The sequence below is a fragment of the Triturus cristatus genome, chromosome 2_1 (genome assembly GCF_964204655.1).
Source record: "Triturus cristatus chromosome 2_1, aTriCri1.1, whole genome shotgun sequence".
Taxonomy (NCBI): domain Eukaryota; kingdom Metazoa; phylum Chordata; class Amphibia; order Caudata; family Salamandridae; genus Triturus; species Triturus cristatus.
Genome location: NC_140581.1, coordinates 590842300 through 590869839, shown reverse-complemented (window position 1 = coordinate 590869839; position 27540 = coordinate 590842300). Strand labels below are relative to the sequence as shown.

Sequence of the window (27540 nt, the reverse complement as noted above, 5' to 3'; positions counted from 1 at the left end):
CTTGCGTGGGTAGGCCTAATGCCCGCGACAGGAAATGGCCCAAAACGCAATTTGGACAAACCACATTTTCACAGTGAAAACTGACCCTTTTTGTGCAAAGTGCCTAGCTGTAGATTTTGAACCCTAGCTCTGCCGGCACCTAGGGAAACCTAGCAAACCTATACATTTTTGAAAACTAGACACCCAGGGGAATCCAGGATGGGGTGACTTGACTGGCTCTCACCAGGTTCTGTTACCCAGAATCCCTTGCAAACCTAAAAATCTGTCCAAAAAAACACATTTCGTTCACATTTCACATTTCTGTGGTGGAAAGTTCTGGAATCTGCGTGGATCCACAAAATTCCAGCCACCCCACGTTCCCCAAAGCCTTCCGAGAAAAAATGGTACCTCACTTGTGTAGGTAGGCCTAGTGTCCGCGACAGGCAAGGGCCCAAAACCTATTGAGGCGACATCAAAATTACCTATCACCAAACAACCTGGTTTTGCAAGGGCGGTCCCATGACTTTTTAGCCACAGGCTTGGCGGCCATCTAGGGAAACCTACCAAACCCACAAATTTCTGAAAACTAGACACCCAGGGGATTCCAGGGAGGCATGGCTTGCGTGGATCCCCCAACGTTTCCTTACCCAGAATCCCCTACAAACCTCAATTTTAGCTGAAAAAATCTCTTTTTTCACACATTTTTGTGTGGGAAAGTTGTGGCATCACTGGGCTTACACAAATGTCCTACCACCCAGCGTTCCCCAGTGTCTCCCGATAAAAACGGTGCCTCACTCATGTGGGAGGCCCAAGTGCCCGCGACAGGCAAGGGCCCAAAACATTTTGTGATAGGCAATTTTGATGTTGCCTCAATACGTATTGGGCCCTTGCCTGTTGCGGTTATTTGGGCCTCCCACACGAGTGAGGCACCGTTTTTATTGGGAGACCCGGAGGAACACTGGGTGGTAGCAAATTTGTGTCAGCCCGGTGATGCCACAACTTTCCCCACACAAAAATGTGTGAAAAAAAGTGATTTTTCAGCTAAAATTAAGGTTTGTAGGGGATTCTGGGTAAGGAAACGGGGGATCCACGCAAGCCATATCTCCCTGGAATCCCCCGGGTGTCTAGTTTTCAGAAATGTATAGGTTTGCTAGGATTCCAGAACTTTCTATCACAGAAATGTGGGGGAAATGTGTTTTTTTGACAATTGTTTTGGTTTGCAAGGGATTCTGGGTAACAGAACCTGGCGAGGGGCAGTTGTCACCCCATCCTGTCTTCCACTGGGTGTCTAGTTCTCAAAAAAGTATAGGTTTGCTAGGTTTCCCTAGGTGACGGCAGAGCTAGGGTTAAAAAACTACAGCTAGGCACTTTGCCAAAAAAGGGTAATTTTTCACTGTGAAATTGTGGTTTGTCCACGTTGCGTTTTGCGCCGTTTCATGCCACGGGAACTAGGCCTACCCACGCAACTGAGGTACCATTTTTCTCTGAAGACTTTGGGGGACGCGGTGTGGGTGGAAATTTGTGGATCCACACAGATTCCAGAACTTTCCACCACTGAAATGTTTGGAAAATGTGTTTTTTTTGGTCAATTTTTTAGGTTTGCAAGGGATTCTGGGTAACAGAACCTGGTGGGAGGCAGTCAAGTCACCCCATCCTGGATTCCCCTGGGTGTCTAGTTTTCAAAAATGTATAGGTTTGCTAGGTTTCCCTAGGTGGTGGCAGAGCTAGGGTTCAAAAACTACAGCTTGGCACTTGGCAAAAAAAGATTAATTTTTCATTGTGAAAATGTGGTGTGTTCATGTTGCGTTTTGAGCCGTTTCCTGTCGTAGGCACTATGCCTACCCACGCAAGTGAGGTACCATTTTTATCGGGAGACGTAGGGTAATTCAGATTTGTAAAGGACCTGTTATTACCTATTGACTTTCAATGCATTTCTGCCTTCCAAATGAAAGACAATGTGTAAAAAAGAAGTCATTTTGAAAAATGACCGATAATTCGCATGCTAGTATGAGTGTTCCCAATTTCGGAAATGTGCAAATATCTAGTTTCTAAACTCTATATCTTGTTCCCATTTCAGAAATACATAGGTGTCTTTCATACCAATTTTTCCATGTAAACATTTTCCCAGAGTAATTGCTATATACCCGCTACATAATAAAAAACCATTGCAAGTCGCTGCTCAGTTTTTGGCTCTGGGTTCGTTGGGTTCTTGGTGAAGCTACAAGTCCTATATATCCCCACAACCAGTAAGGTCCTGCAGATGTAACGGTATATTGCTTTGAAAGATCTTTCATAATTAGAAGAAGTTACAGGTGAAAACGTTAACCCAAAAAGCTGTTTTTTTCAACTAATTTTCGATTTTTCCTATATTTAACTGTTACTTTCTATAAAGAAACCTTGATGGATCTACACAAATGACGCCTTGCTGAATTCAGAATTTAGTCTACTTTTCAAAAATGTATAGCTTTCCAGGATCCATTATTGCTTTCATATCCATTTCTACCATTACCTGGAAGGAGGTTGAAAGCACAAAAAATAGCAAAAATAGGCATTGTCCCAGAAAAATGCACAAACTGTGTAAAAGATTTTGGTTTTCTGACAAAAGTCTGTCATTCCCTAAAAGCTGGGAAAATGGTGGTTTCAGCCCCACAAACCCTTTTTTGATACCATTCGCAGGGAAAAACCCAGACGCTTTCATTTGCAGCACTTTTTTTCCAATTTTCCCCCCCAAAAACTAAATATAGCAGAATTTTGGCTAATTTCTGGGACCCCTCCAGGGGCGTACATAAACCCTGGGTACCTTTAGAATCCCCATGATGTTGGAAGAAAAGGACGCAAATTTGGCGTGGATACCTTATGTGGTCAAAAAGTTACAGGGGCCTAAGCGCGAACTACCCCAAATTGCCAAAAAAAGGCTTAGCACAGGGGAGAATGGCCTAGCAGCGAACGGGTAAAAAGGAGTTTGTATTTAGTCATGGCCTCCTTGTAACGTGTTTTTTCTACGGTGTTGTAGTCTCGACGCCAGCGTCTTTCTAAGTTCCTGCATCTTCTTTCTCCAGTCTTAGAGCCTCGGAGAACCAGGGGGCAGATGGTATTTTTCCATTTTTTGAGGCATTTTTTAATGGAACCAGGGCATTGAAAGCAGTGTAAAGCCATTGTGTGTAGTTAGTGGCTGCCAGTTCAGGATCGTGCTGTAGATCTTGTTGACTAGACAGCAGGTATGCTTTAGGAGCATGCGGGGAAATGCTACCCCAGGCCTTGAACTGTTTGGGGGGGAAAGATCTGCCATGACTGGGGGTGTAGCTTTCTATCTGAATGTTGAAGAGTACAGCAGAATGGTCCATCCAGGGTAAAGGGAGGACGTTCTCTAAAGTAATTTTCTGGTTGTTGAACAGCCCATCTAATGTATGGCCGGCTGAGTGTGTGGGCATAGTTGCTAGTTGGGGGAGTCCTACCGCCTCGAGTTCTGCTAGGAGGGCTGAGGTATCGTGGTCGCTGTTGGCTTCGAGATGAAAATTGAAGTCTCCCAAGATGGAGAAGTTAGATTCTCCTGCTAATTGTTCTAATAGGTGACCTATGGCTGAGATAAATTCAGCTCGTAATCCCGGACGGTAGAGAAGGATGCCTTTGAAGGAGTGGGAATAGGAGAGTGTTATCGTGAAGATAAAGGCTTCACAACTTTTAGTGGGGATTAAATCTGTTCTAACTGAGTATTTGTCTTGGTAGATGAGCGCCAGTCCCCCGCCTTTTTTGCTAGATCTATCGAATCTACAGACAGAGAAGCCATCCGGTGTTGCGGTGGAGAAGTCTGGTCCGGAGGACGGATCGCCCCAGGTTTCTGTTAAGAATAAGAGGTCTAGTTTATAATCTTCTATGAGATTCAGTATTTCATACTTGTGTTTGGGGAGGGAACGTGCGTTTAAAAGTGCTGCATGCGATATTCCGTGTTTTGTAGACAGTGAGTGGGTACAGGTGGGTATTGGCCTGTCACTAGTTTCTAATATGAATGGGCAATTGGGGCAGCCGGCGGTGGGCTGAGTATATAAGATCTCCAAGTTAAGGCTGGGGCAGGTCTGGTTATTATTAATGGTGCCTAGAATATTTTTTAGTTGCCTGCTGGTGTAGGTAAGTGCCTTGTTGTGTAAAACTGGATTGGCAAGGCCAGGGGGCATGGCCCTGGGCCTGGTCCAGGTGCGGACGGGCGCAGATGGGCTTGCCTTTGGTGCGCCGGAGGCACGCCCGCTCCGCGTAGAGAGAGGCATTGTTTTTATGGGGAGAGATCAGCTGAAGGTCAGCTGACTTGCCTGAGCCTACCGGAAGTTGTGAATCACTTCCTGTGTGTGCTTGGAATTCCCTCCACACAAACCAAAGAATAGGCGGTGGACCGGGGAAATATACAGTTAAAAACAAGTAAGTGCTAGCAATTTATCAACAGCTTGTTTGCAAAGTGCGAGTGACAGAAATACAATTCAATTTTAAAAACAAGTGAGTTTTAAAAATGGCACAGGTGCAAAGTTAAGGAGCCCTTTGTCTTTGTCTTCAATTTTTGAGCGACAGTGGGACTTAAATTAGTTCTGCAACTTCCTCTTGTGTTCAGTAACATACACCATCATTTTGTGGTTGCAGATTGCCTTTGGGTGCATGAGAGCGCACTTGTTGCACAACTTCATTTCCAAACACCATAGACACACCTGGCTAGGTCCGTGATCAACATCTGTTTTCTGCGGTCGCAGCATGGTATGAAATCTGTTGTCATAGGAGGGGAATGTATTTCCTTGAACAATGGATTTTCACTTTTAGGTGTTGTTGAAAGGCTGTTGAATCTAGTAGTTGAGTTCTGGATCTGCGTGTGAAGGCACGGAAAGAAAGGAACTGACATCTTTGCTCAAGGTTAGTGCTTATATGCGGCTCAGCTCTGTCAATTCAGCCACATAGAGGAACGCAGAACCATGCTGCTGAAAGTTTTCTGAATGCAGTCTGTTGGTCTAGTCTGATGCATGGGGAGTATTTTAAGGGTGAGGAATATAAAGGTAGATAGAGGATCCACCAGAAAGAGTGTTACTGATTCCTTAAATTAGTTGTTTGGGAATTGGAAGCTAAACAAGTACTTAAGAATTATGTGTTGTGTATGTTGCACTCATTTATTTATAGCTGATGTAATTATCTGATGCAAGTAATAAAATTGGGTCAAACTGAAGAGTATAGTGCCTGCGTCAGGCATGAGATTGATTTGGGTGTCATTTGTTTGTACTGTGTGGGAGAGCTCGGGATATACCAGTCAGAACAGTTGTTGTGAGAGCATGGGGAGATAGTGAGCGTCTTGGATACAAAGGAACTCCAAATAGAGTTTGAACCATGTTCTTTTCCTGGAGGTTTTCACTTTAAGGGATATGAATCGCTGTACCAATTATTAGATCTTATGTTAGCCAGGACCTGTACATTTTATTAAATTTACATATCTGCGAGAGGAGTTGGCCTAACGGCTAGGACGGTCGACCTCGAATCTGGGGAACTGGGTTCGAGTCTTGTCAATGATGCTGAACATCCTGTGATTTTGGGCAAATCAGTTAATCCCTCCGTGCCTATAAAAAATGAATGTGTCCTCATGTAATGCAACTGGTGCTATGTAAAGCACTCTTATACCCGATTCGGGTCAAGTTTGCGCTATATAAAACTTTGTAAAATAAATACATTTAGTATACTTAGTCATTGAGCCTTAAGGGATCTTGGCTCTGCTGCCCTCACTGGTAGTGTATTTTAGTTAGAGATTAAAGGATTGCTACTAGTGGTCAGGGGTTAAAACACTTGGACTGATCCTTAACATTTCTTTTCAGAAGGGGAAAGAAATATAATTATTTATGCAACATAGTTGCTAATTTAAATGTTTGGTTTCAACTATTCTATCCACCAATATTGCAGTGTAGTTCCTCTGTTTCATTTGTGGTGACAAGCCTGATTTATCTTTGAGGTGGCCACCATACCGGTGAATATTGCTTCATCAAAGTGACTGACTCTGCCAAGGCAGAAGCCACTTGTAGAGGTGGGAGGAAGGTGGGGGGGGGGGGCGTTGGTGGAAATTACACCAATTGCTTATGTGGGATAGAGGTATTTCCACCCCAAAATGTGAGGAGAATGTTTACAAAGTCAGTGCCATACATCCATTCTACCTATTCTTCAGGGGATGTTTTTCCAACTTGTGGGGATTACTGAAATCGCCTGTGGGAAGTCCCTCCCATTTCCAGGGCTGTTTTCCAAAGACGTATCTCGACCAAATATGGGGCTTGATCTACCATTGTGGGTTGGACTGCTTGCTAAATCTCCACAATTTTTGACAGAGTTAAGACAGCGCACTGATTGACCTATTAGTGGAACCAAAGGTGTCTCCCCTGACTGGTTGTTGGTTGTTGAGGGAGTCACTAAGAGCACTTTCACTGCATTATCCATTATGCAGAGAAAGTCCATTATTTATTTGGCAGACTCTTCATTACCACTTTTTAAAGTATTCAATTTACTGACCAGTAGATAGTTTCTTTCTTTCTATTACATAAATATGAGATCACTATAGATAGCTCAAATTAATTCTACTTTGCACAAGAAAGGCGGATATTCTTTAACAGCTGCTGGACAAAATGTAAACTAAAGACGACGTAAAATAATATTGCCTTGTTCAAATTTACTCTTCTTTTTTTTTTTTTTTAAGGGCTGTACAGCATCGTCCGGATGTCTCCTGCCTTTGGAAGCTGCTTGGCGATGCATGCACCAGTTTGCACTGTGTCTCGCCGCCAAAAGTGAATGTTAAAGTTTTGGGACTTATGGTTGGCCAGACTGCTGAAAAACAGATTCTGTCTAAAAATGAACTCCTTTGTCTGGGTGGAAGGTAAAGTATATTGTTATTTCTGCCAAGTTCAGCCCTAGCTTCTCTCCTCATTTGATTCACTTAAGACTAGGTTCACTTTTTCTTTTTATTTACCACCCTTGGAATCGGAAGAACACAGTTTTTTTTATTGCTTGCCTGTTAGTCTGAGAGTATTAAGCACCCCCTATTTGCTGGTTCGTATTACCCTTATGCACAGGCTTTCATAGTACTGTGCGCTATCAATCTCTCATTTCAAAATGTTTTCTTTTTACCTTAAGGACTTCCTCTTTTGTTTATATTCAGTCATGCCTTGTTTTTTATTTACAGCTGTTAAAAACAAATAGGTTAACTTTGTTTCATTTCATTACATGTTTTATATTTACAATTTGATGACATGTCCTAGCTTCTTTTTAATGTCTTCCTATGTGCTCCCGATTTATTACAAGCTCAGTTCAGCCCTTCTTCACTGGGTGACATTTCAGATACTAATTTCTAGAAAAAAGTTATATATCATGGATGCTACAGTATTTGTGCTCCTCTCAGCTAATTCTACACGAATAGTCTTAAAACGTTTATTGATATGAGTGCGTGAAAATTGGTATGTCTTTTTTATCTTTGTAATGGGAACGTGTCTGCATCCTCCTTTTATAAACCGCAGTATTCATTGTATATTGCATTATCTAACAGGTTTAAAGATTTACCCATTATAAGGAGAGGTCTTAAGGGTATACATTGGTTAAATAATCAGTCAGTGTGTAGTGAAGTTTCCGCATTCCTTGCTGTAGAGTCAAAGTATCATGATTGAGCGTTTCATAAAACTCAGTGAGAAGTATTAAAGTTACTGTTAAATAAACTGTACCTGGGTTCTCATTCAAGAAACTTATTTGAATTCACAAATTCAACTGAACCATACGTCCTCCATTGAAAAATGTACTTTGGGGTCATTTTTAATCCCACCAAAATTAGAGCACAATCTTTGGGCTTTACAGCAGATGAAGTAATGGGAACATATTCATTAATTGAAGCAACCAGTAAGTAACATAGCTAGGATCTGCCAAACAATCTTGTTGGAAATTGATCAAAGATCACATGCAACAACAGTAATAAAGTATTACAAGGCGAAGAGGATTTCCTGTAGGTTACACATAGCAGTAAAACCAACACTTTGCCAACAGAGCAGCAAATTAGTGGAAAGGTTGTATGCAGTTTCGAATAAAAGTTCACTGAATTTAATTCTGCATATAGTGGACGAACTTTTGCAAGTCTTAAATGGAGGGATGAAGAAATTGAACAGTTCAAAAGAGAATTCAAGGAAAAAACTAATGAAACAGATTGTGGAAAAACATTGGTGGATATTAGCAACAAATTGACAAACTACGCCAAAGAAAAAAATGAATGCAAGGTCTTCTTTTGCCTATAAAGCAGATGAAATGTGCAATTTTGTGGAGTTTACCCAACAAAGAGACAGAGTAAACTTAGCACCCAAGGATCTACAGAATAAACAACTACCTCTAAAGAACTTCTTTTTTATTTGTATTTTTTGTTTGTTCTGTGCCATTTTGAACTAAGACTTAACTGTCTGGAGAGGTATTTCTGTTGGTTCTGCACACAAAATCTTTGTATACAAGCAGTGATAAATGGAATGCTTGAATTAATCTCAGCCACTGGTAATTAATTACTCTGGCTGCATCCCAAGTCATCATTATTTTGCATGCCTTATTTCCTCAGCTTGGACCCAGCTATATGAAAATCAGTCTTGACCGTGTTCCAGTGGGAAAAGTCCAGCCCGAATGGCCATGTCATATCCTTCCTGAACCAGAACATAAGCAACCCAGGAACGATTGTTGAGATTCATTCAAGCATTCCATCCCATCACTGTTTGTATACTTTAGTGTGTCACATACAAAATCTTAGTCATCATTATCTCCAGTAAAGTTTTGTAAGAGAGAACCAGATACAAATACAACAAAAGGGTCCTTAATACATTCCAACATACAATGCTAATGACTAGAAACTGAAATGGCAATAAACAACTTTATGAGGAATTTGAGACTAATGCATTTCTTCAGCAACATTGTAGAAGACTCCAAAAAGTTCCAATTGGGGCAGCTTTCATGACTCAACAAGATAACACTAGATGTCAAAACTGACCAGATGTGAAAGAACAACAAATGCACCCAAGAGAAGATCAAGAACAGAAGAATGGAGTTTGTGGAAGACCACAAATTTGCAAATGAAACTTAGAAACGGTCCTATTTTTCGTTTTCAGGCAGAAACAGTTGGCTAATCAGAACAACAAGGACTATATCGAGGACAATTTAAGCAGCGAAGTAGCAGTAGCAAGTTGCTTCGCAACAGCTTAGTTGTATGATGCCCATGCGCTCAGGTCGTTCACCGTTTTTGTGTTTCCTACACCTTTTGTTTAGTTTTCTCATATTTACTTGTGCTTTCTACCCGTCTTTGCTTCATATTAATTAAAGGTTCCTGCTTCAACCTTGATTCTTCAGCGCCTGATTGCATATGGACACCATGTTCATTCCTCTGTCTCCTGGTGCTCCGGAAAGCTTTCTGGGCACTACATTAAGAAATATAATGTTCGAGGCATGTGAGCTGTAGTTCACATGCTTTGTATACTCCTGCCATCTAGTTTTGGGTCCAGATGTTTGCAAGTTGTTTTTCTTCTAAGAATTCTTTCCAGTCACGAGGGAGGTGACTCCTTCTTTCGGTGATAGTGCGCATGGGCATCGACTCCATTGTTGGATAGTTTTTTTCTGCCATCGGGTTCGGACGTGTATTGCTGTGCTCCACTTCAAAACCGCTTCTTCGGGTTCCCCTTGGTGCGCAATCCACTATATGTGCGTCAGCATTGTTTCGAACGAGTATCCCACTTCTCCGCGTATTGTATCTGTTGAGGAAAACCTGTTTCCATCGAAGATCTTCGGAATGGCTCTCCGGTCTAACCATGTCAGTCCGCTTTGCAGTCGATGGAACGAACTCCATTCAAATTCTCCTCTTGATGCCACGCCAAGTATCCGTGCACCAACTCGCACAAAGTGTGCTTGTCTCCAGAGCACAACAAACAGGATTGCGACGCACGCAGATCGTTCCGATTGAAGAAAACGCTCCGTGATCGTCGGGCTCGATGTTGCGAAATGCAGAGTCAAAATGTCAAATACACGCCGGACATCTTCGGTGAAGAATCAGAGCACGAATTCGACGCCCAAGGGGCCGAGGATGAACAAGAAGAACTTGCCTCCATTCAAGAATCTGACTCCGAGTTGGAAGAAGACTTGTTAAAAGGTCAACGTCCCGTGAGTACCAAGCGCCCCTTGACCCAAACTCCACTATAGCTGAAACAAAAGGCTTCGGTCCTACCTCCGCCTTTGGGCCACTGTCAGCACCAAGATGTTTCTGATGCCCCACCTTCTTGCTCTGCACTGAAACACGTCACTAAGCCTTCCGGCTCTGGATCGAGTCGGCCAAAGTCTGGCACCGAGCCAAAACCTTCAGGCTCGAAGCCAAAAACCGTTTCCCAGCCGAAATCATTGACACCAAAAATGAAGCCTCCTTCAGCACCAAAATCTTACGCGCCGAAAAGTCATTATACCTCGGCACCCAAATCCTCCGTGCCGAAACCTAAAACTTTTCCACCGAAGCTGCAGGATCCGATTTTCGAATCCCCACCTCCCAAATTGGACCCAAAACAAAAAGAACTTTATATAAATCCAGATACAGGATGTGTTCTTATTAAATCACCTCAAACGTACACCTTTGAAGAGGAAGAATGTAGGTACTAACCCCATCCCTCCCCCTCCACTACGTTCCCCTACACCAACTTCTCCAACTTTGCAGCATTTACTGATTACACCAACTAACTCTCCACTACCACCTGATAATGATGATGGAGACGGGGGGAACAATATTTTACCGATAGACCCCTGGAAGCATTATAACACAGATTCACCTACAGATAGCAACCGAGATCTTTACCCTGCAAAGCCTTTCACCCCTGATGACCATGTAGGATATCTAGAATTGCTTGCTAGAGATGCAGAATATCATGGGGTACAATTGGACAATGAATCTCCAGAGGAGGATTTCCTATTTGAAATGCTCAGTAGCACACAAAGGGCTAGCCACACTATACCTATGCTTTAAAGGTATGATGAGACATGCCGATGATATCTTTAAAGATCCAATGCGTGCTCACATTCTCACCCCCAGATTTGATCAAAAATATAATCCTGCTCCCTCAGATCCAGTCTTTATTAAAGGACAGTTACCACTAGACTCCTTAGTGGTCTCTAATGCCCGTAAACGGGCCAATTCACAGACTACAGGAGATGCTTCCTCTCCAGACAAAGACTCAAAACTATTAGACACCTCAGGTAAACGAGTAGCCACAAGAGCAGCAAATCATTGACACATTGCCAACACCTAGTCCCTGCTAGCCAGATATGATGGGGCACACTGGGATGAAATGGAGCAAACGCTATAACACCTCCCAGTTGAGCACAAAGCAAAAGCCCAGGATTTAGTACAGGAAGGAAAACTCCTATCCAATTCCTCAGTTAGATGCTGCGGACACCGCAGCTAGAGAGATCAACACTAGTGTGTTATTAAAGAGACATGCATGGTTGAGGATTTCTGGTTCCAAACCTGAAGTACAACAGTCTATTTTAAATACTCCTTTTGACAAGAAACATCTCTTCGGGCCCGGAGTAGATAAGTCATTAGAGAAAATGAAAAGCCAAGTTTATGGGAACTCTGCAGTCTCCCTTTCATTGGGGCTCCTTTCGTCGCTCCTTCTACTGTGGAGGGTCGAAAACCATGTCCTCAGACAATACTTCCGCCTCCTACAAAGGCAACAATCAATCTTCCTCTACAAGGGGCTTCTTTGGAGGAGGATACAGAGGCAACAACAACAAAGGTTGAGGCAGGGGTTCCACACCTTGTAATTCCCCCTTCCCCAACAAGCTGTGATTTGCCTACACTTCCCCCGATCATTTAACACCTGTTGGGGGACGTCTTCTACAATTCCTCCCCATTTGCCAATCTATCACCACAGACAAATGGGTATTAGGAATGATCCAACCTGTTTATTGCCTGGAGCTTACCAAAAATCCTTCAAACATTCCACCATGTTCTCACAAAATGTCACCAGAACATTTACATCTACTTCAGCAAGAGGTCCAATCTCTCCTATCCAAAGGAGCCATAGAACCTGTGCCATTACAACAGCACGGAACAGGCGTGTACTCCCTGTACTTTCTCATCCCCAAAAAGGACGGCTCCTTGAGACCTATTCTAGACCCCAGAGCATTAAACCGCTACATACTTTCAGAGCATTCCCACATGGTGACACTTAACAAGTGCTCCCACTTCTACAGCAGGGCAATGTTATGTCTACTCTAGACTAAAAAGACATATATTTCCACATTCCAATTCATCCCGCTCATCGTAAATACTTCAGATTCATGATAGCGGGTCATCATTACCAATTCAAAGTACTACCGTTTGGAGTCACCACTGCTCCCAGGGTATTTACCAAATGTCTGGCAGTAGTCGCAGCAAATCTCAGAAGACAACACATCCATGTCTTCCCATACCTGGACGGCTGGCTCATTAAAGCCAGCACTTACCAAGTGTGTCTCCAACAACTCAAACCACTATTTACTTACTTCACCTACTAAGGTTTACAGTAAATGTGCTGAAGTCTCATCAACAACCTTCCAACACACAAACTTATCTGGGAGCCACGATAGACGCTCACAAAGCTCTAGCCTCTCCCAATACAGCCAGGATTTACAGTATTCAGTCCCTTCTCACTCAGTTTCAGCCCAACCATTCATGACCAGCAAAAGTATTCATCTAACTGCTAGCGATGATGGCGTCTTGCATTATAATTGTTCCCCACGCAAGACTTCACATGCGCCCCCTTCAAGAATGCTTAGCAAGTCAGTGGACCTATCTTGTGTTGGTAGATGGCTACACCCATAGCTCTCTGTAGTGGTGCCACCCACAAAATGTATCGAAAGGGCGGCCCTTTCTCGACCCTGTGGCACAAACAGTGCTAACAGCAGACTCATCGCTCACTGGTTGGGGCACTCACCTACAAAGTAACACAATCCAAGGATTGTGGGGTCTAAAGTACAAGAGCCTCCATATAAATCACCTGGAGCTACTTGCAGTGTTTCTAGCGTTCAAAGACTTTCAAACTCACCTAACAGGCAAAACTGTCCTATTCTGCACAGACAACAGGACAGCTATGTACTATATACCCAAGCTTGGCCTCCAGGTTCCCACACCCGCTCTCCAAAGGCAATGCCCTATGGATCATTCCACTGGTAGTTCCGAAGCTCACAGTCATCCCTCAAACTCATTCACATAGCTCCCACATGGGCACGTCAACCTTGGATGACCATTCTGCTAGAGCGCTCAGTAGTTCCACACCGAAAGCTGCATCTCAACTCCAGTCTCCTCACACAGAGCCATGGAGGAATCAGGCATCCAAATCCCAAGGAACCCAGCCTAGCGATTTGGCTTCTAAAATCAGTTTGTTTATTTACAATTCCCACCAGACTGTATGACTATCCTAAAGGAGGCTATGAAACCTACTACGAGGGCATGTTATGCTGCAAAATGTAAACTATTTTTTAGTGGAGACAGGGTTTTGTCTGCATACATTGCTATGCTGGCATAAGCGTTTTAGACGTTAGCGCCATCTTGCCACTTTGCTGCTTTTGCACACGACACTACAGGTAGTTGCTTGCTTGCTTTTCTTCACATGAGAACGGTCTGTTTTTCACATCCCTAGACGTGCACTGCGACCTTAGTCTGAGCACTGTGTGCAGAAACCGGCAAGGTCAAATAAAAATGTATGCTGTTGAATTCAGGTTGATCGGCCCACACTCTAGACACAACAAGCACACAGCTGCAAATATCTGAAACTCGGGTGCCTTTAATATTGCATTTGCATGCATGATTCAGACACTTGGAGAAAACCTTTCCGGACACAGAGAGCAGAGCAGATCCCGTGATGTGATTCACTTAAGCTGATCTTTGAGGTATGGGGTTCCCCATTCAAACCTAGAGACCTTCTAATATTATATAAAACTAGCCTATTTGCCAGGGGAGGGTGGTACACAAGGTATTATAGGACCTGTTTCCACTATCATTGCAATATGATTTCTCCCTTCATTTTTTATGGTATTGTAGCCATGTTGATGGTTTTATTTCTAATCATTTGTCTGCTTATGTTAGCCAAAGTACTGCACCTTAGAGCACGTAATTAAAAATAAACATTTTAAGCATTCTCGTTTCTCTGATTACTCACGTTGTGGACTGATATGAGAATAACAACGAGAAGGTGTTTCTGATTCCCACCATTCCTGAGAGTATTCTAAGTCGCTTGTTCTGGGTTGTCTAATAATTGGTAGCTTCGAGATGATACGGAGAACGAATGAGACACTGATACTAGTCGGATAGGGGTTGTAGGTACTGAGGTAAGTTTTTTGGTACACCACAATTCACTGAGGTCCTGGTTTCCTACGCATAGTTCTGTGCATGAGCAGAATCCCCGCAACATGGCGCACCTAACGTTTTGGTCTTATGATTGAGATGCCTTAGTAGTGCTTATATTTGTCCACAACACCCTCACTCTTGTTTCCGGTTGACGGGAGTGACGGTTTAAACCTACCTATATGGTTCACTTATAGGTTCATTCAAGCTTGACAGTTAAAAAGGTTTATTTTTCAATTACTGACCCTTTTTATGCTACAGGTTAATATAGATTGTTTTTCTTCTCTGCGTCCTTATGGCTGAAGTTGATATTGCAGTGCATAGTCGCGCACCTCTCCTGCGCCATTTGACGCAGTTTGGGGTGCCAGACCATGGAATGTCTATCATCTTTGTAGAGAGGGCCGATGCATGGTTCCCCTATGAGCTGTTTTACTCTTGGGTTACTTTTCCGGAGGTGAATGTGGACGATAAGACGTTTCACGCATATACTCCTATGGCAGTTCCAGCTAATTACACGCCATATAGGAAGCATGAAATTCCAATTTCTGCTTGGCAGCATCGTATTTGGTTCAATGGTGCCCTCCCCCACACCGTAACTCCTGTTTGGTTAGGTCCCTTGTCCGTTCCTGGGGCCACTTGGCCAGTCTTGTCCGGGTTCACACCACATCCACGATATTTGCTAGCCCCTTTGGATGACTTGCGTCAACTACATACCGCCTTGATTGTGGTACATAGGGTTTTAGTGCAATTTGTCTCTCGCAATGTCCAGGTGGGGGTACCTGGGGTTGCGACGCAACCAGTTGGACCGGCCGGGATCACTATTAGTCCCTTCATGGTTAATTCGGTAATGGGCAAGCGTCCCCAGAATAAGGACAATATGCCTGATTGGCTTGCTGAGAAATTTGACCAGCTGGAAGCAGTATTTCCAAATTCTACTCCTGTGGAAAAACACAGGATCCTTACCATTAGTTTGCAGAAAGACTTCGTCCCAGAGGTAACAGATTGTGAGAACTGGGGTAAAGTATTTGCAGCAGTATACGCGAAGTGCTTCGGCACGCCGTCTATGACTGTACTGCCCTCTGTGATCAAGCGTGTTCAGGATGAGCACGGTCCGGAGGTGGCGGTCGAGTTGGGAATGAGGCTTTTCTGCGTGTTTGACGTAGTTGCGGATCTCATCCTTGCTAGCGTCAAGGGAGATGCGGTTAACTTTCAAGTGTCGAATGGCGTGCGCCTCGTCGACTACATCAATAAACCTCAGCAGTTACCAAAAATTATTGCGGTGGCTTATAGGACCATTGGCCGCAATAGTTTGTGTGTTAAGCCTTTTGCGAAAACAACAGCGCAACTGCAAACTCAGACGGTTAAGTCTACTAAAGACGACCGTCCAGCTTTTCCAACAAAATTGGAAAACTAAAACAGGGGAAGCAGCAACAGAAACAGGGGTCTCGTCCCGCGTCACTGATACCAGCGACTACTGAACGTACATATGAATTGCGCGATCGCAGTAGAATTAGGTCTTCTGATAGATTTCAGGTCCCTGAATAACGTTCTCATCGTTCTTCACAGGAAACATCAGTCTCACAGTCCGGTGGATGTGAACGTGGCAGAGGTCGGGGTGCCCCACAAGGTCGTGAGCAGCCCTGCCCGGCTGATGGTAAAGGCAAGCAGGACGAATTTGCACGTCAACGACCTCCGTTTCAGAAAAAGAAAGTTGTTGCACTAACAGCGAGGTATGCCACAGATAGTGAGAACACCGCTTCGGAACCTGACATGGGCACAGCGCAGCGGAGGTTACAATAGTGCGGCAAGCACTGCGTCCATATCTGAAGGCGACAGCAACTGACACGTTTATTACTGTAGAAACTGCTGATACTAGAGTGGCTCCCCCTGACAGACTATATGACAGTCCTTTTGATTGAAGGTGACATTCAACGTACCATCAAAGGGATTTTTTGGGAAAATCTGATCTCTACATACGACATTTTGCTAGCAGAGGCGGACTGGCCCCCAGCTTTTGTTTTGGCCGCTCCCAGAGGGGAGGAGGTAATCCTCCCATCTTTCGAGCACACTGTACCGAAGGAGCAAGCTCAGAACTTTGCAGAAGAGTGAGCACAAGTGCTTGCTCCGGCGTTGTACCGTACTCTGGGTGGAATAAATAATCACCAAGCCATGAGATTCCATTCCGGTCTATGCCACAGCCACAACCCCAATATCCCATGCGCCGAAAAGCTAGATCTCATTTCGCAGAAATCCTTGAACAACTGTAATACCAAGGAGTAATTGAAACGTGTGTCACCCATGAATAATCCTCTTTTCACTGTAACCAAACCTGATTGGTCGTAACGCCTAGTTTTGGATTATCGACATTTGAACTCTCATTTTCGGACGTGCGCGATACAAAATACCCACAGTTCTGCCCTCGTTGATAGTCTCGTGAGAAAAAGGTGTAAGACCACACTTGACATCTCCAAATGGCTTTTATAGCCATAACCTGTCCTCTGTTAGTAGTCGATGGACAGCCTTCACTTCAGGCGGCAAACAAAAACAGTTTAAAAGATTAGCCATGGGCTACAAAAACAGTTCTGGTGTCTTTGCCGCGCGTGTAGTCTCTCTATTGGAGAGCATTGACCCTGATGCGTACTCGTATGTTGCTGATATCTGTCTCACAGACAACAAATTATGGCCGCATCTGTGTCGCGTTGACCGCGTCATTGTTATGTTTACGGACTTCGGGTACAAATTTAACTTTGCAAAATCACATATTGCAGAGTATACAGTGTTGTCTTTGGGCTATGTACTCAACAACGAAGGTCGAGGTTTAGCGCCTCACTTCCTGGAGAAATGCGCATGTTTGCGCGCTCCTACAACTCTCAAGAAACTACAATCTTTGCTGGGTTTTTTACATTTCGGGCTTACTTACATTCCCGATTATGCCCAGCTTATCAAGCCGCTATATGCCTTGGTACAACCAACTTTTTCCAAATCGAGCTTGCTGCCAGAACATTCAGCTATCCTGCAATCTTTGCAGGCTGATCTTCTTGCTTGTAAATACTTATTGACACATGATAACCACACAAACCTCGTTATCAGAATTGTGCCTGGCGCAATGGGTTTTACTTACTTGACATTTAATGAAGGGGACAAGGTCCCAATTGTTTACAAGTCGCACTTGTACACTTCGGCTGAAATGCACTTTTCCACTGTCGAAAAAGTTTTGACTGCAGTGCAGATGGCGATTCTAAAAGAGAGAGCGCTGTCGCAAGGGAAACGCATGTTGGTTGTCACACCGTATCCTGCCCTTGAGGCAGTGACGAAGGCCAGTGTACCGAATTCTAAAGCTTTGTATCTGCGTTGGATACAATGAGCCATATCTTTAGCGTCTCCGGATGTCACTTTCATCTTTGATGCCTCATTGCAAACTCCGGAGTATTTGCAGTATGAATTTGTTCATCCAGCTCCTCTGTCCTTGTGCCCGCTTGAGGATTACCATTGTATCATTTACACTGACGGTTCGGCGCGACGGGTTCTAGGCACGCTTATTCAGCAGCCTGCTCAATAGTGACTGGTACTTTTGTGAATAGAGAATTCAAGTCTGATGTCGTGCACATGCAGACATTGGGTGATTGTACCGCAGAGTTGGCTGAGCTACGTGCTCTGGTGCTTGCACTGGAGTTTGCTGATCCGTGAGTGACTCTTTTTACTGTGTTCAGGCTTTCAACGACAATTTATTCTTTTGGTCTCAAAATGACTATCGTGATTCCAAAGGTAGCACAATCAAACATAAAATGCTTTGGGTTCGAGTCGCAGAACTTAAACAACGTCTGCCGCTCGTGAATGTAATTCATACTCTTGACCACCAGCGCGTAGGTATACACGCTGTTGGCAACAGTTTAGCTGACGAAGCAGCGAAAACCGCAGTGGCAACATATCTGGTAGCAGCAGTTACAAGATCCAAAAGTAAGATTGATGATGACGTCTTGGCAGCTATTGCTGCGACAGTGAAGGGAGATGATTACCCTCGAGGTTTCCCTTCTAAATACTTATCATTTAAGTCCTGATGAAGTTCCCTATGCAAGAATTATCGACGTTGGTGACAGATTGATTCCCAACGCAGACCGCAGACTTGTTTTGATAACAGCCACTCACGAAGGTATAGCTTCTGCCTATGCTGGCGTTTCAGCGACTGTCACTATCTTACAACAACGTTACTGATGGCGCGGCTTGTATAAACAGACTGATTATGTCCTTACTTGTGACATTTGCCAGCAGATCAAACCTTCCACTGCTGCGCGTCCACCTCAAACACAGTTGTACATATCTAATAAACCACTTGGGTGTGTTTATTTGGATCACTGCTGTCCTTTCTCCTCTGATACTGCGTATAAGTACATCTTAGTTGCAGTGGCTTCGTGTACACGTTTTCTATGGGTCTGGCCACAAAGGAGTGCTGATGCTCGAACTGTCATCAGGGATTTGCGTGTCTCTGTGGGAATTTTTGCATGTGGTACCCTCCATTCGGACCAGGGTCCAGCTTTCGCCTCTAAGGCGTACAAGGATGCCATGAGATCTTTCGGGGTCCAAGTCAAATTTTTGCCTGCATACGGGCCTTAGGGCAATAGTGTTGTGGAACGAATGAGCCGTGACTTAAAGCAATCCTTGACAGCTAGGGTTTTAGGTACTGGCAGGAACTGGTTGGCCCATTTGTATAGCATTCAACGTGCACTTAATAATCTCCCTAGAAGGTCTCTGGGTGGGCAGACCCCATACGAAATTCTCTTTGGCATAAAAATGTTTGGTCCGCACCTTGATGGTCTAGACATGGCGGCGTCGGCCGCACCCTTTGACGTAGATGATCATGCTGCTGTGTTACAGAATGTACAAGAGACTCGAGACAGTCTTGCAAAGGAACACTTGCCCTCCACAACTGATGCTGCACTTCAGATTCCGGTAGTTGGCTGGCTACCTCGAGTTGGTGACCTGGTCCATGAGAAGGTGGAGAACAAGGAGGAGTTCGGCCCCTCTTATCGTGCACCAGTTCCAGTGCTTGGCGTGCAGGGTACAAGAACAGTCATTTTACCTCCACTTCCTGGTCGTAAGGATAACAAGTACATCTCCATTGACAATGTCAAACTACGAGTGGCCGATTCTTCTTAATATGACTCCAGCGGTCTCTTGTCCAGCAATGCTGAGAAATTCTGTTTTGGCTCCGGCAAATACCAACAGGCCTGACATTGCCATCGAGATGCATACAGTTACTAATCCTTTATTGACTCCACCAGCTGGTGGTCCCGTTGAAGATACAGAGTATGCCTATTCCACAGATGTGTCATTGCCTGGTGTGCAATCAAGTGCAGTTGACCAGTCACGTTTTTCATTTGACACTAACTCTACAACATCGAGTGCCACATCGAAAATTTCAATTTTTGCTGTTTGTTTTAAAAGACATTTTTTAATTCCCCCTTGGACTTACATTTGGCTGGTGCTCATCTCTATTTTTTTGTTCATATTCATTGGATTTGTGGTTGTCTTTTTTCATCTAGTGAATGGACATTATCTAACCAAAAGATCTGCAATTAGATTAATTGATGGAACTTTTGCACCCCACTCCTCACACATCATGAAGAGAGACCAGACTTTTGTTATTATTACTGCCTGGCCTGTGTTGGATGGGATTGTATGGGATGCTGTAAAATTTCAAATTCATGGCCCCACAGAGGTGATTAATGTCCCCAATGTACTTCGTGTTTCTATGGGGGATGTTGTGAAACAAAACATACGCTCTGATGATTGGGATGTCCAATCCGTCGAGGCTCTTTTTTCTGATTTGAAATATTATGCTGCTTTTGCTGCTGAAGATTTGTATTTAGACTCATCAAATTCTGAAGAGTTATTTTGCTACCAACATTATGGCAATCATTTCCTACATAAAGCAAATACATTTAGAAATGTTGTTAATTATACGCAATGGGAACATTGTCCAGCTCCCATTGAAGGCAGCTCCAAAGGTCTAGAGAAAAAATATACATATTTTACTGATTTCAGTGTATGTAAACCTGAAGGTTTTTATTTCAAAACGGCTGCTAAGTCAGCTTCCAAAGTTAGACTGACCCATACTAAATTACTGTATTCGAAATCCTTTATGGATGAATTAGCTATAGGCGGCTGTGAGCTGTGGAAATTTACCATTGATCTTAAATCTGTTTGGGGGTTCTAAAGCCTGACAGGTGCAAGGCACAGAAGCACTGCATCGTGCATGCCTTATCCTCAACCACCTGTTGTTTTTGAATTCTACTATTTTTCTGACCACCTGCTTTGGATTGGCTACTTGTAAAAAGATGAATGACCCTTCTATTCATGATCTGGGCGCTTATCCTACCTGGAATAATCACACACATCTGCCCCTTGATTTCTTGCAGTCATTCATTACTAATACATCCTTCAATATTTCCAACTTAGATCCCGAAGGAAGGATGATATGGCAGAAAAGTTCAGATTCCTGTCAATACCGTTTTCTGAGTCTGCTCCCCGGTTATACACAGGTTAGAATAGACCCCCGATTTGAATCTTCCCATTCTGTTACTACCTATTCTGTAGGAAAATTATGTCAAAACTGGCTTACACATTCCACCTTAGCATCAGTTAAACATCATTTATCCAAATTAAATGACAAAGTAGATTTGAATGATTTTGTTAAGGGCCCTGTGGGTGGCAGGTCCAAAAGATGGGTGTATATTGTTTACAACGAAGTTTGGAAATTATCTCAAATTGAAGCTGCTTCTAGATTAAGAGCTATCGATCAAGCAAATTTGGAAAAAGTCATTGCTGTCATTGATAATAGCATTAACACTATTTCTTCCAAAATTTACACATTACATAATATTGTTTCTTCTGTTGTGGATATTGTAAAAGATGACATGTCTGTTTTATACCATGGTCAAAATCAATTGTGTTCTATAATGCAATTTGCATGTACTTTACAAACATTGTAAGCTGGGAAAGATCCCTGGGACTACATGAACACATCATCTTTATTCCTGCTGTTTAATCTGACTGATAAACAACAGTTCATGTCCATGAAGGATGCGACATATTCATTATTGCATATTGAAAAGTTGGAACCTTTACCATTCTCTGTGGCCAAATCGAACTCAGCTGCGTGGCTTATCCATGGGTTAATCACACTACCTTTTCCTTTGTTTAAGTTCAGTTCATGTATGAAACACTATGCCTTAGGCAGATATGAACCACTAGGTACTGCTTTCCTACATGAAGTTTGGTCGCTTCTATTTACATAAAGGTGCATGAGAGAGGGTAAAGAGGATTATTTAAAAGGAGAGGATTGCACTTCCACACCTGATAACTCAGTAGTTTGTAGGAACATCCAATTGCATAACGCATGCAAAGCATATGCATTTAATCTGAGAGCATTCTGGAAACTCTATAGGTCGCTTCAAAGTGTTAAACTTTGCAAACGTGCGTACACATTTTTATCCTGAAACAACTGTCAGTAGTGCAAGCCGGGCTCACAGCATTTACGTACTGTGCTCACCTTTTTGCATTAAGGAACCATAAATGCAAGTTCGGACAATATGACCATGTGGATACAAAGCTTATCTCAACTGCAGACAATGCTCCTTCACAGATCCATAATATGTTACTGTCATTTAGCAGTTTGCGCTGCAGTGGGTTGGGCCTACTTGTCGAAAGGACAAAGGGCCTTATTATGAGTTTGGCGGTGTGGCAGCGGGCCGCTACACCAGCACCCCGCTGCCATATCGCCAAACCCATAATGTGACCGCCCACTGGACTCCGATTGGCCCACGGCAGTGCCGTACCAAGGCTCATATGTGAGCCTTAGCAAGGCACCGCAATGCAAACTCCATTGCACGTTCGTGCAGGGCATGGACTGTCAACTCCACGCCCTGCGAGAACTGGGGGTGCATGCAGACATTGGGGCACACTATGTGCCCCCTTGAATGCATACCCTTGCGCAGAGGCAAGGGTACTAGTTTCCTCATTACCACACTTTTCATGGCGGTCGCACAGCCATTAAAACTGTGGTGGTGAGGAAACTAGTCATATGCTTGGCGGTGCCGCAGCGGCACTGCCAACATGTCACCAGCATCACACCGCTACAGGACCACCAAGCAACACAGATTCCTGTGGGTAGCAGTGGTTCTTTGGCGTTCCAAACGCCAAAATCAAAATATGGCAGGTGGACCAGTAATACGAATACGGCGGCCCAATGGACTGCTGTAGTCGTAATAAGGTCCAAAGTAAAGAGGAAAATGTGATGTCCTTTACACCAAACAGTATGTCCTGAGTGAGCATCTGACAATAGGAATTTCAAACACCCTGCTCTTTACCAAGGCTGACAAATGCATATATTAAACTAGGCGACAATCATTCCTTGTGTTTTTTGAATATCAGACAAGGGAATTCAGATGGATCCAGATAAGTTGAGGTAGTGGTTGATTCCTCTTCTCCAAAAACTGTTCAAGATATGCAGATATTCTTGGGAGTTGCCTAGTTTCATTCAGCACTGTATTGAAAAAGTTTCACAGCTAAGCAAGCCTATAACTGAGTTAACAATAAGGGGTGAACAATTGAGATGGAGGCAGGGGAGGGGAGGGGAGGCAATAACTAGAAAGGGCATTGTGGATCCTAGAGTCTGCTTTTTTATACACATCAATATTGAGATGCCCAGAATGTACTCAATCTTTCTTTGTAGAGACAAGTGCCTCCTCATTCACTATTGGTGATCTATTATTTCAGCAACATCCAGAGACTCAAGACTTTCATCCAGTAACCTACTTTTTTCATCCTTTGTCTGTGCCTGAAAGAAACAACACCATTTATGACCATCAACAGTTGACAGTCCAGGATGAATTTATGCACTTGGGCTTTCTTTAGAATATACTGCACATACCATGATAGCCTGAACGGATCACATGAATTTGAGTTTCTTAAAAGGCATGAAATGTGCTAATGCCAGACCTGCCCAGAGGTCTCTTTTTTCATAATTCTATTATAAAATAATTTACAGATCAGGCTTGAGACAACGAAAGGTTGATGCCTTAGCACATCAAGAAATTGAAGAACAGTCATCGAAAGATCCCCTGAGTATGCTAGGCCTGCAAACAGACTCGCCAATAAGGGTGAGAGTAGTTGCTTGAACAAATTAAATGAGAACAAGGAAAGTACAACAAGAGCAGACGCTATAGAAATATCTCAGATAGAAGAATCGTTACTGAACTGTTAATTTGTAAGAAAATGCTTTATGCTCCTTGGGAAGAGCTTCAGGACTAAGAATAGCAGACGGTGCCATGACATTCCTTGGGTAGGCCAGCCTCGAGTTAAAAACAAGACATGGTTTCAAGAAGGCCTGATTTAAGTAGGACAGTGGAAACCTATCAAAACACTATGCAATATGTGCACAGAACAAGGTATCTTCCAAACAAATAAAATGGAGTTATACAGCTGCTTCTACCATCCCAGAAGCCCTGATTGTGTATCTTTCTGGACTTTTGTAGTAGATTTTCCAAACTTTCAGGAACCTACTGTTCAATGGTTGATGGTGGTCTATCTGGTGAAACATGCACATGTATTTCCATTATCTAAGTTACCTATAGCTGGCGAATTGGCTAGACCCTTCTTAAATGAGTGAGTCATGCTTCATGGCTTACAAAAGGCTATTGTAACAGACAGGGTAACTCCTTTCATGTCTCCTTTCTGGAACTCTTTATTTAAATAGTTGGGTGCCATTTACTTCAAATTCACCAGTTATTAGCTTCAAATTGCAGACTGATAGACTTACTCAGACCATACAGCAGTATTTGTGGTGCTTTGCAGCAGAACATCAGGTCTCTTGAATTCCGTTGGCAGAGTTTGCATTAAACAACTGTTTGCAAAGATCCCTTTCGGTTTCTCCTTTCGAATGCATTTATGGTTTCCAAAGTCCAGTATGGCCCTCCAATTTTCTATCAGATAATGTTTCTTCAGTGCAGAATTTATAACATCCATGGGCTTGATTTACAAAGGTAAACCCACACTTATGTGGAAGTTTAATACTTGTTTTGTATTCACAAACTACGGGTCTGATACACAAAGATAGTTACACGATTGTGTAAGTTTACTACTGTTAGGTATTCACAAAGGTAAACTTAGACCAAAAGTCTAAGTTTGCGATTTCCGGTATTTACTAAAGGTATATAGAGTGGTATCTTTACGTCCGCACTCGGAGTGTACCCTTCACACCCAGACTGGAATCTCCAAACTCAGGCAGAGATTCCGCCCTGAGTGTGTACGTAAAGATACTACTCGTAAATGCCTTTTGTGAATACCGAAAGTCGTAAACTTAGACTTATGGTATGAGTTTACCTTTGTGAGTCGGGCCAACGTCAACAAACACACCCTACTGCTACTGTTGTGATTGGGCCCCTCAGTGTAAAGGTAAGTGTGTCACTGTAACATTTACTTCCTCTTTGATATGTATCTGATAATATCTCTGATGTTGTGCATGAAATTATGGGACAAGCGTTGTACCCTAATGAAATGAGAGAAGGCAACTCAGGAGCTGCCAGCGTGTACACTGATGTATACTATCCAGTATCCCAGATTTCATATTATAGGCATTCTCCTTGCAATAAAAACAAAAGGAGGGATAAAAGAAAGTCTTGTGCGATGGTTGCTTACGGTAATCAATATTGGTGTGACTAACTCAAATGTCTACCCCCCTTTCTCTCTATTTGGCCCCTAGTTATTAAATTCAGATACCCATTACGTGGATCACAGGCTACACCTCGCTCTGCTATGTGTGTCCTCCATTCTGTAAAGAGATGAACACTCAACAACGAATACAAGTGTGTCACAGGCTTCATAGTGTTAAATGTATTTAGGGCCCACCAGGCACATATTAAATTCATGCATAGCATCTTAATTAATTAAGGTTGGCATGTTTCACCGCCAGTGGAGAATGGTTGATTCTTTTAGGATTAGAAGCCACCATAAATGTGTGATGCCTCCCAAGTACCCTGTCTTGGGTCTTGTGAAAAAACACAATTACGTTCTAAGCTCATTCCATGATTAACTTTGTGCTTAATCACATCCAAAAACTCAAAACATGTACCTGCCCTCACTACGACACTTCGCACACCAGTGAGTGTTGAGGTTCTTAAAACTTCGTAGTGACTAGTTCAATCCCAATCGTTGTATGCCTTGTTTGAAAAGAGAGCGTTGTACCTAATTGTCAATGGAAAAGATTTGACCCCTTGATACAGCAGTCAGAGCAAATGTTAGCCTGGTAGCTTATCATGTTTGCTATGGATGAAAGGGATTTTGGTAAGTCTTCATTTGTGGTGGCTACATAGAAGAGCACATCTGGTTAATCTTATATCATTGGCATGCTCCTGGTCATAAAAAAATGAGTGGTGGAATATTGGCCCTGAAGTGTATGCATTGAGCAGACATTAAACTCCCAGTTGAAAATGCAACCCGTCACCTTTCTTTCTTATTTGTTGTATATGATTATTTTATACAGAGAGAGGAGGAGATTATAAAGTATGAAGTAAGGTCCCCCAATAACATTTTTGGCTGCTGTTGATTTACTACTCCTCCCGCCTCCCACAAGCTTGAGGAATTCAAAATTCTGGTGCTTCTGAAAATGTTTTTAGCATTCAAAGGAAGTGGAGCAGGATACGTGCTGATTTTTGACGGATGGCATTGCATTTTTAAATCCGGTGGTGAAGGGAAAACCTGGAAGCTCGCTCTCATAGTCAGCAGCGCTTATTCGACAAAGGTATGCAATGTTAGGGAGACCTGATCCTAGTTGGTCTATAATGCCTACTTGGTGTGCTTCTCTGTGGTGGTGAAGAGGGGGTCCTATAATGTTGTTAGGGTTCTGCCATGGCACATCACCTTGAACTACCACAATATGTTCCTTGTTCACAGTATAGAATTGATTTTGATTTTAAATATTGGTAGAGCATGCTGCATTTTAATATCTCATGTGCCAAAACCTAATCTATAGTTGTGTCGAGGTTATAGAATTAATAGCACAGCTACCAGAATTCCACAGGAATATGCAAGTGAAGTACTTAGCTATACAGAGTTGAATTTAAATAGTGAACTAATTTTTAAAATGTGAGGGATGTTGCTGCATTATGATGACCCAGTTGTCAGTAATGGTACAGAGGTCATAGCAAAAACCATAAATACATATGACTGGGCCTCAAAAGCGCATATATAAGCAGGGAGTGAACTAACTTGTAGCCTATTGATCTCTCATTACACACATAGAAAGTTGCATTGGATCAGCAAAAATAAACTTTCCTGCCACTCATGTCCAAGGTATTGTGTGGCAGAGAGTACATGCCCATCTATGGTTGAATCATATATAATACCGATACTTTGGAGTCAGCAGGAAGTTGGATCACATCTCCCAGGTTTGATGTCAAAGGAGCCATCAATGAATACATTATCACTGGAGTTCCTGGCCCATTCATAGTACCCTTATATGCTATGTTGTTAGTCTGTGCAATTCAATCATCTTATTTAAACTGAAACTGTCAATGATGTTTGAAAAGATCAATTTGCCTGATTTCCCATAAAGCAGATTATTTCCCATGTGATTGTAGTGTTTGTGCTCAATGATGAGTGTATTAAATCAGCTTTGTTGTTATTAGTTGACTCTTGAGATTCCTGATAGTGCTGTAGTTATGGAATCTGTGTTTTGATTTTTAGATTAATCTGTACTATATCCTGTAGATTGAAGGTACATTTTGGTCTATAGATGGCAATAGTTGTGTTGCAGTTGGTAAAGTTGTTTTTAGGCCATGTGCATCCATTGTGTAATGTAGTCTCTTTATTTGTGAAATGGCACAGCTTAAATGAGCCTCAGAGATGGTGTCCTGTTGCTGGTGGTAAGTCTCATAGTGCTGCCTTGGTCTTAGGTGTGTACAAGTCAATTTGTCAGATTGGTGGCATGTATAAATGCAAACCAGGGTTGTTGTTTCTTGGTGTTGTCTGTGTTTGAGATGTGCCAGGGTTTCCTCCTTATTTTGTGGATTTGTTTGGATAGTGGGTTGTACAACTACACTTGCTTTATTCTGTTTTTTTCTAAAAGAACTGATCTAGAGTGGTTTACAGCCTTCTTGCATGCTTGGTGTACTACATTTTTGGGTTAT

The 27540-nt window shown here is 42.9% G+C and overlaps 1 protein-coding gene across 2 annotated transcripts in view; it reads left to right on the top strand.

The window, feature by feature from the left end:
• The window catches only part of SKIC3 (SKI3 subunit of superkiller complex), a 1406584-nt gene that overhangs the window by 509349 nt on the left and 869695 nt on the right, over window positions 1–27540 (top strand). For both annotated transcript variants that reach the window (XM_085632495.1, XM_085632494.1), the window contains exon 19: window positions 6680–6856. In XM_085632495.1, the coding sequence (XP_085488621.1) occupies window positions 6680–6856 (177 nt within the window). The remainder of the gene's footprint in view (window positions 1–6679; window positions 6857–27540) is intronic.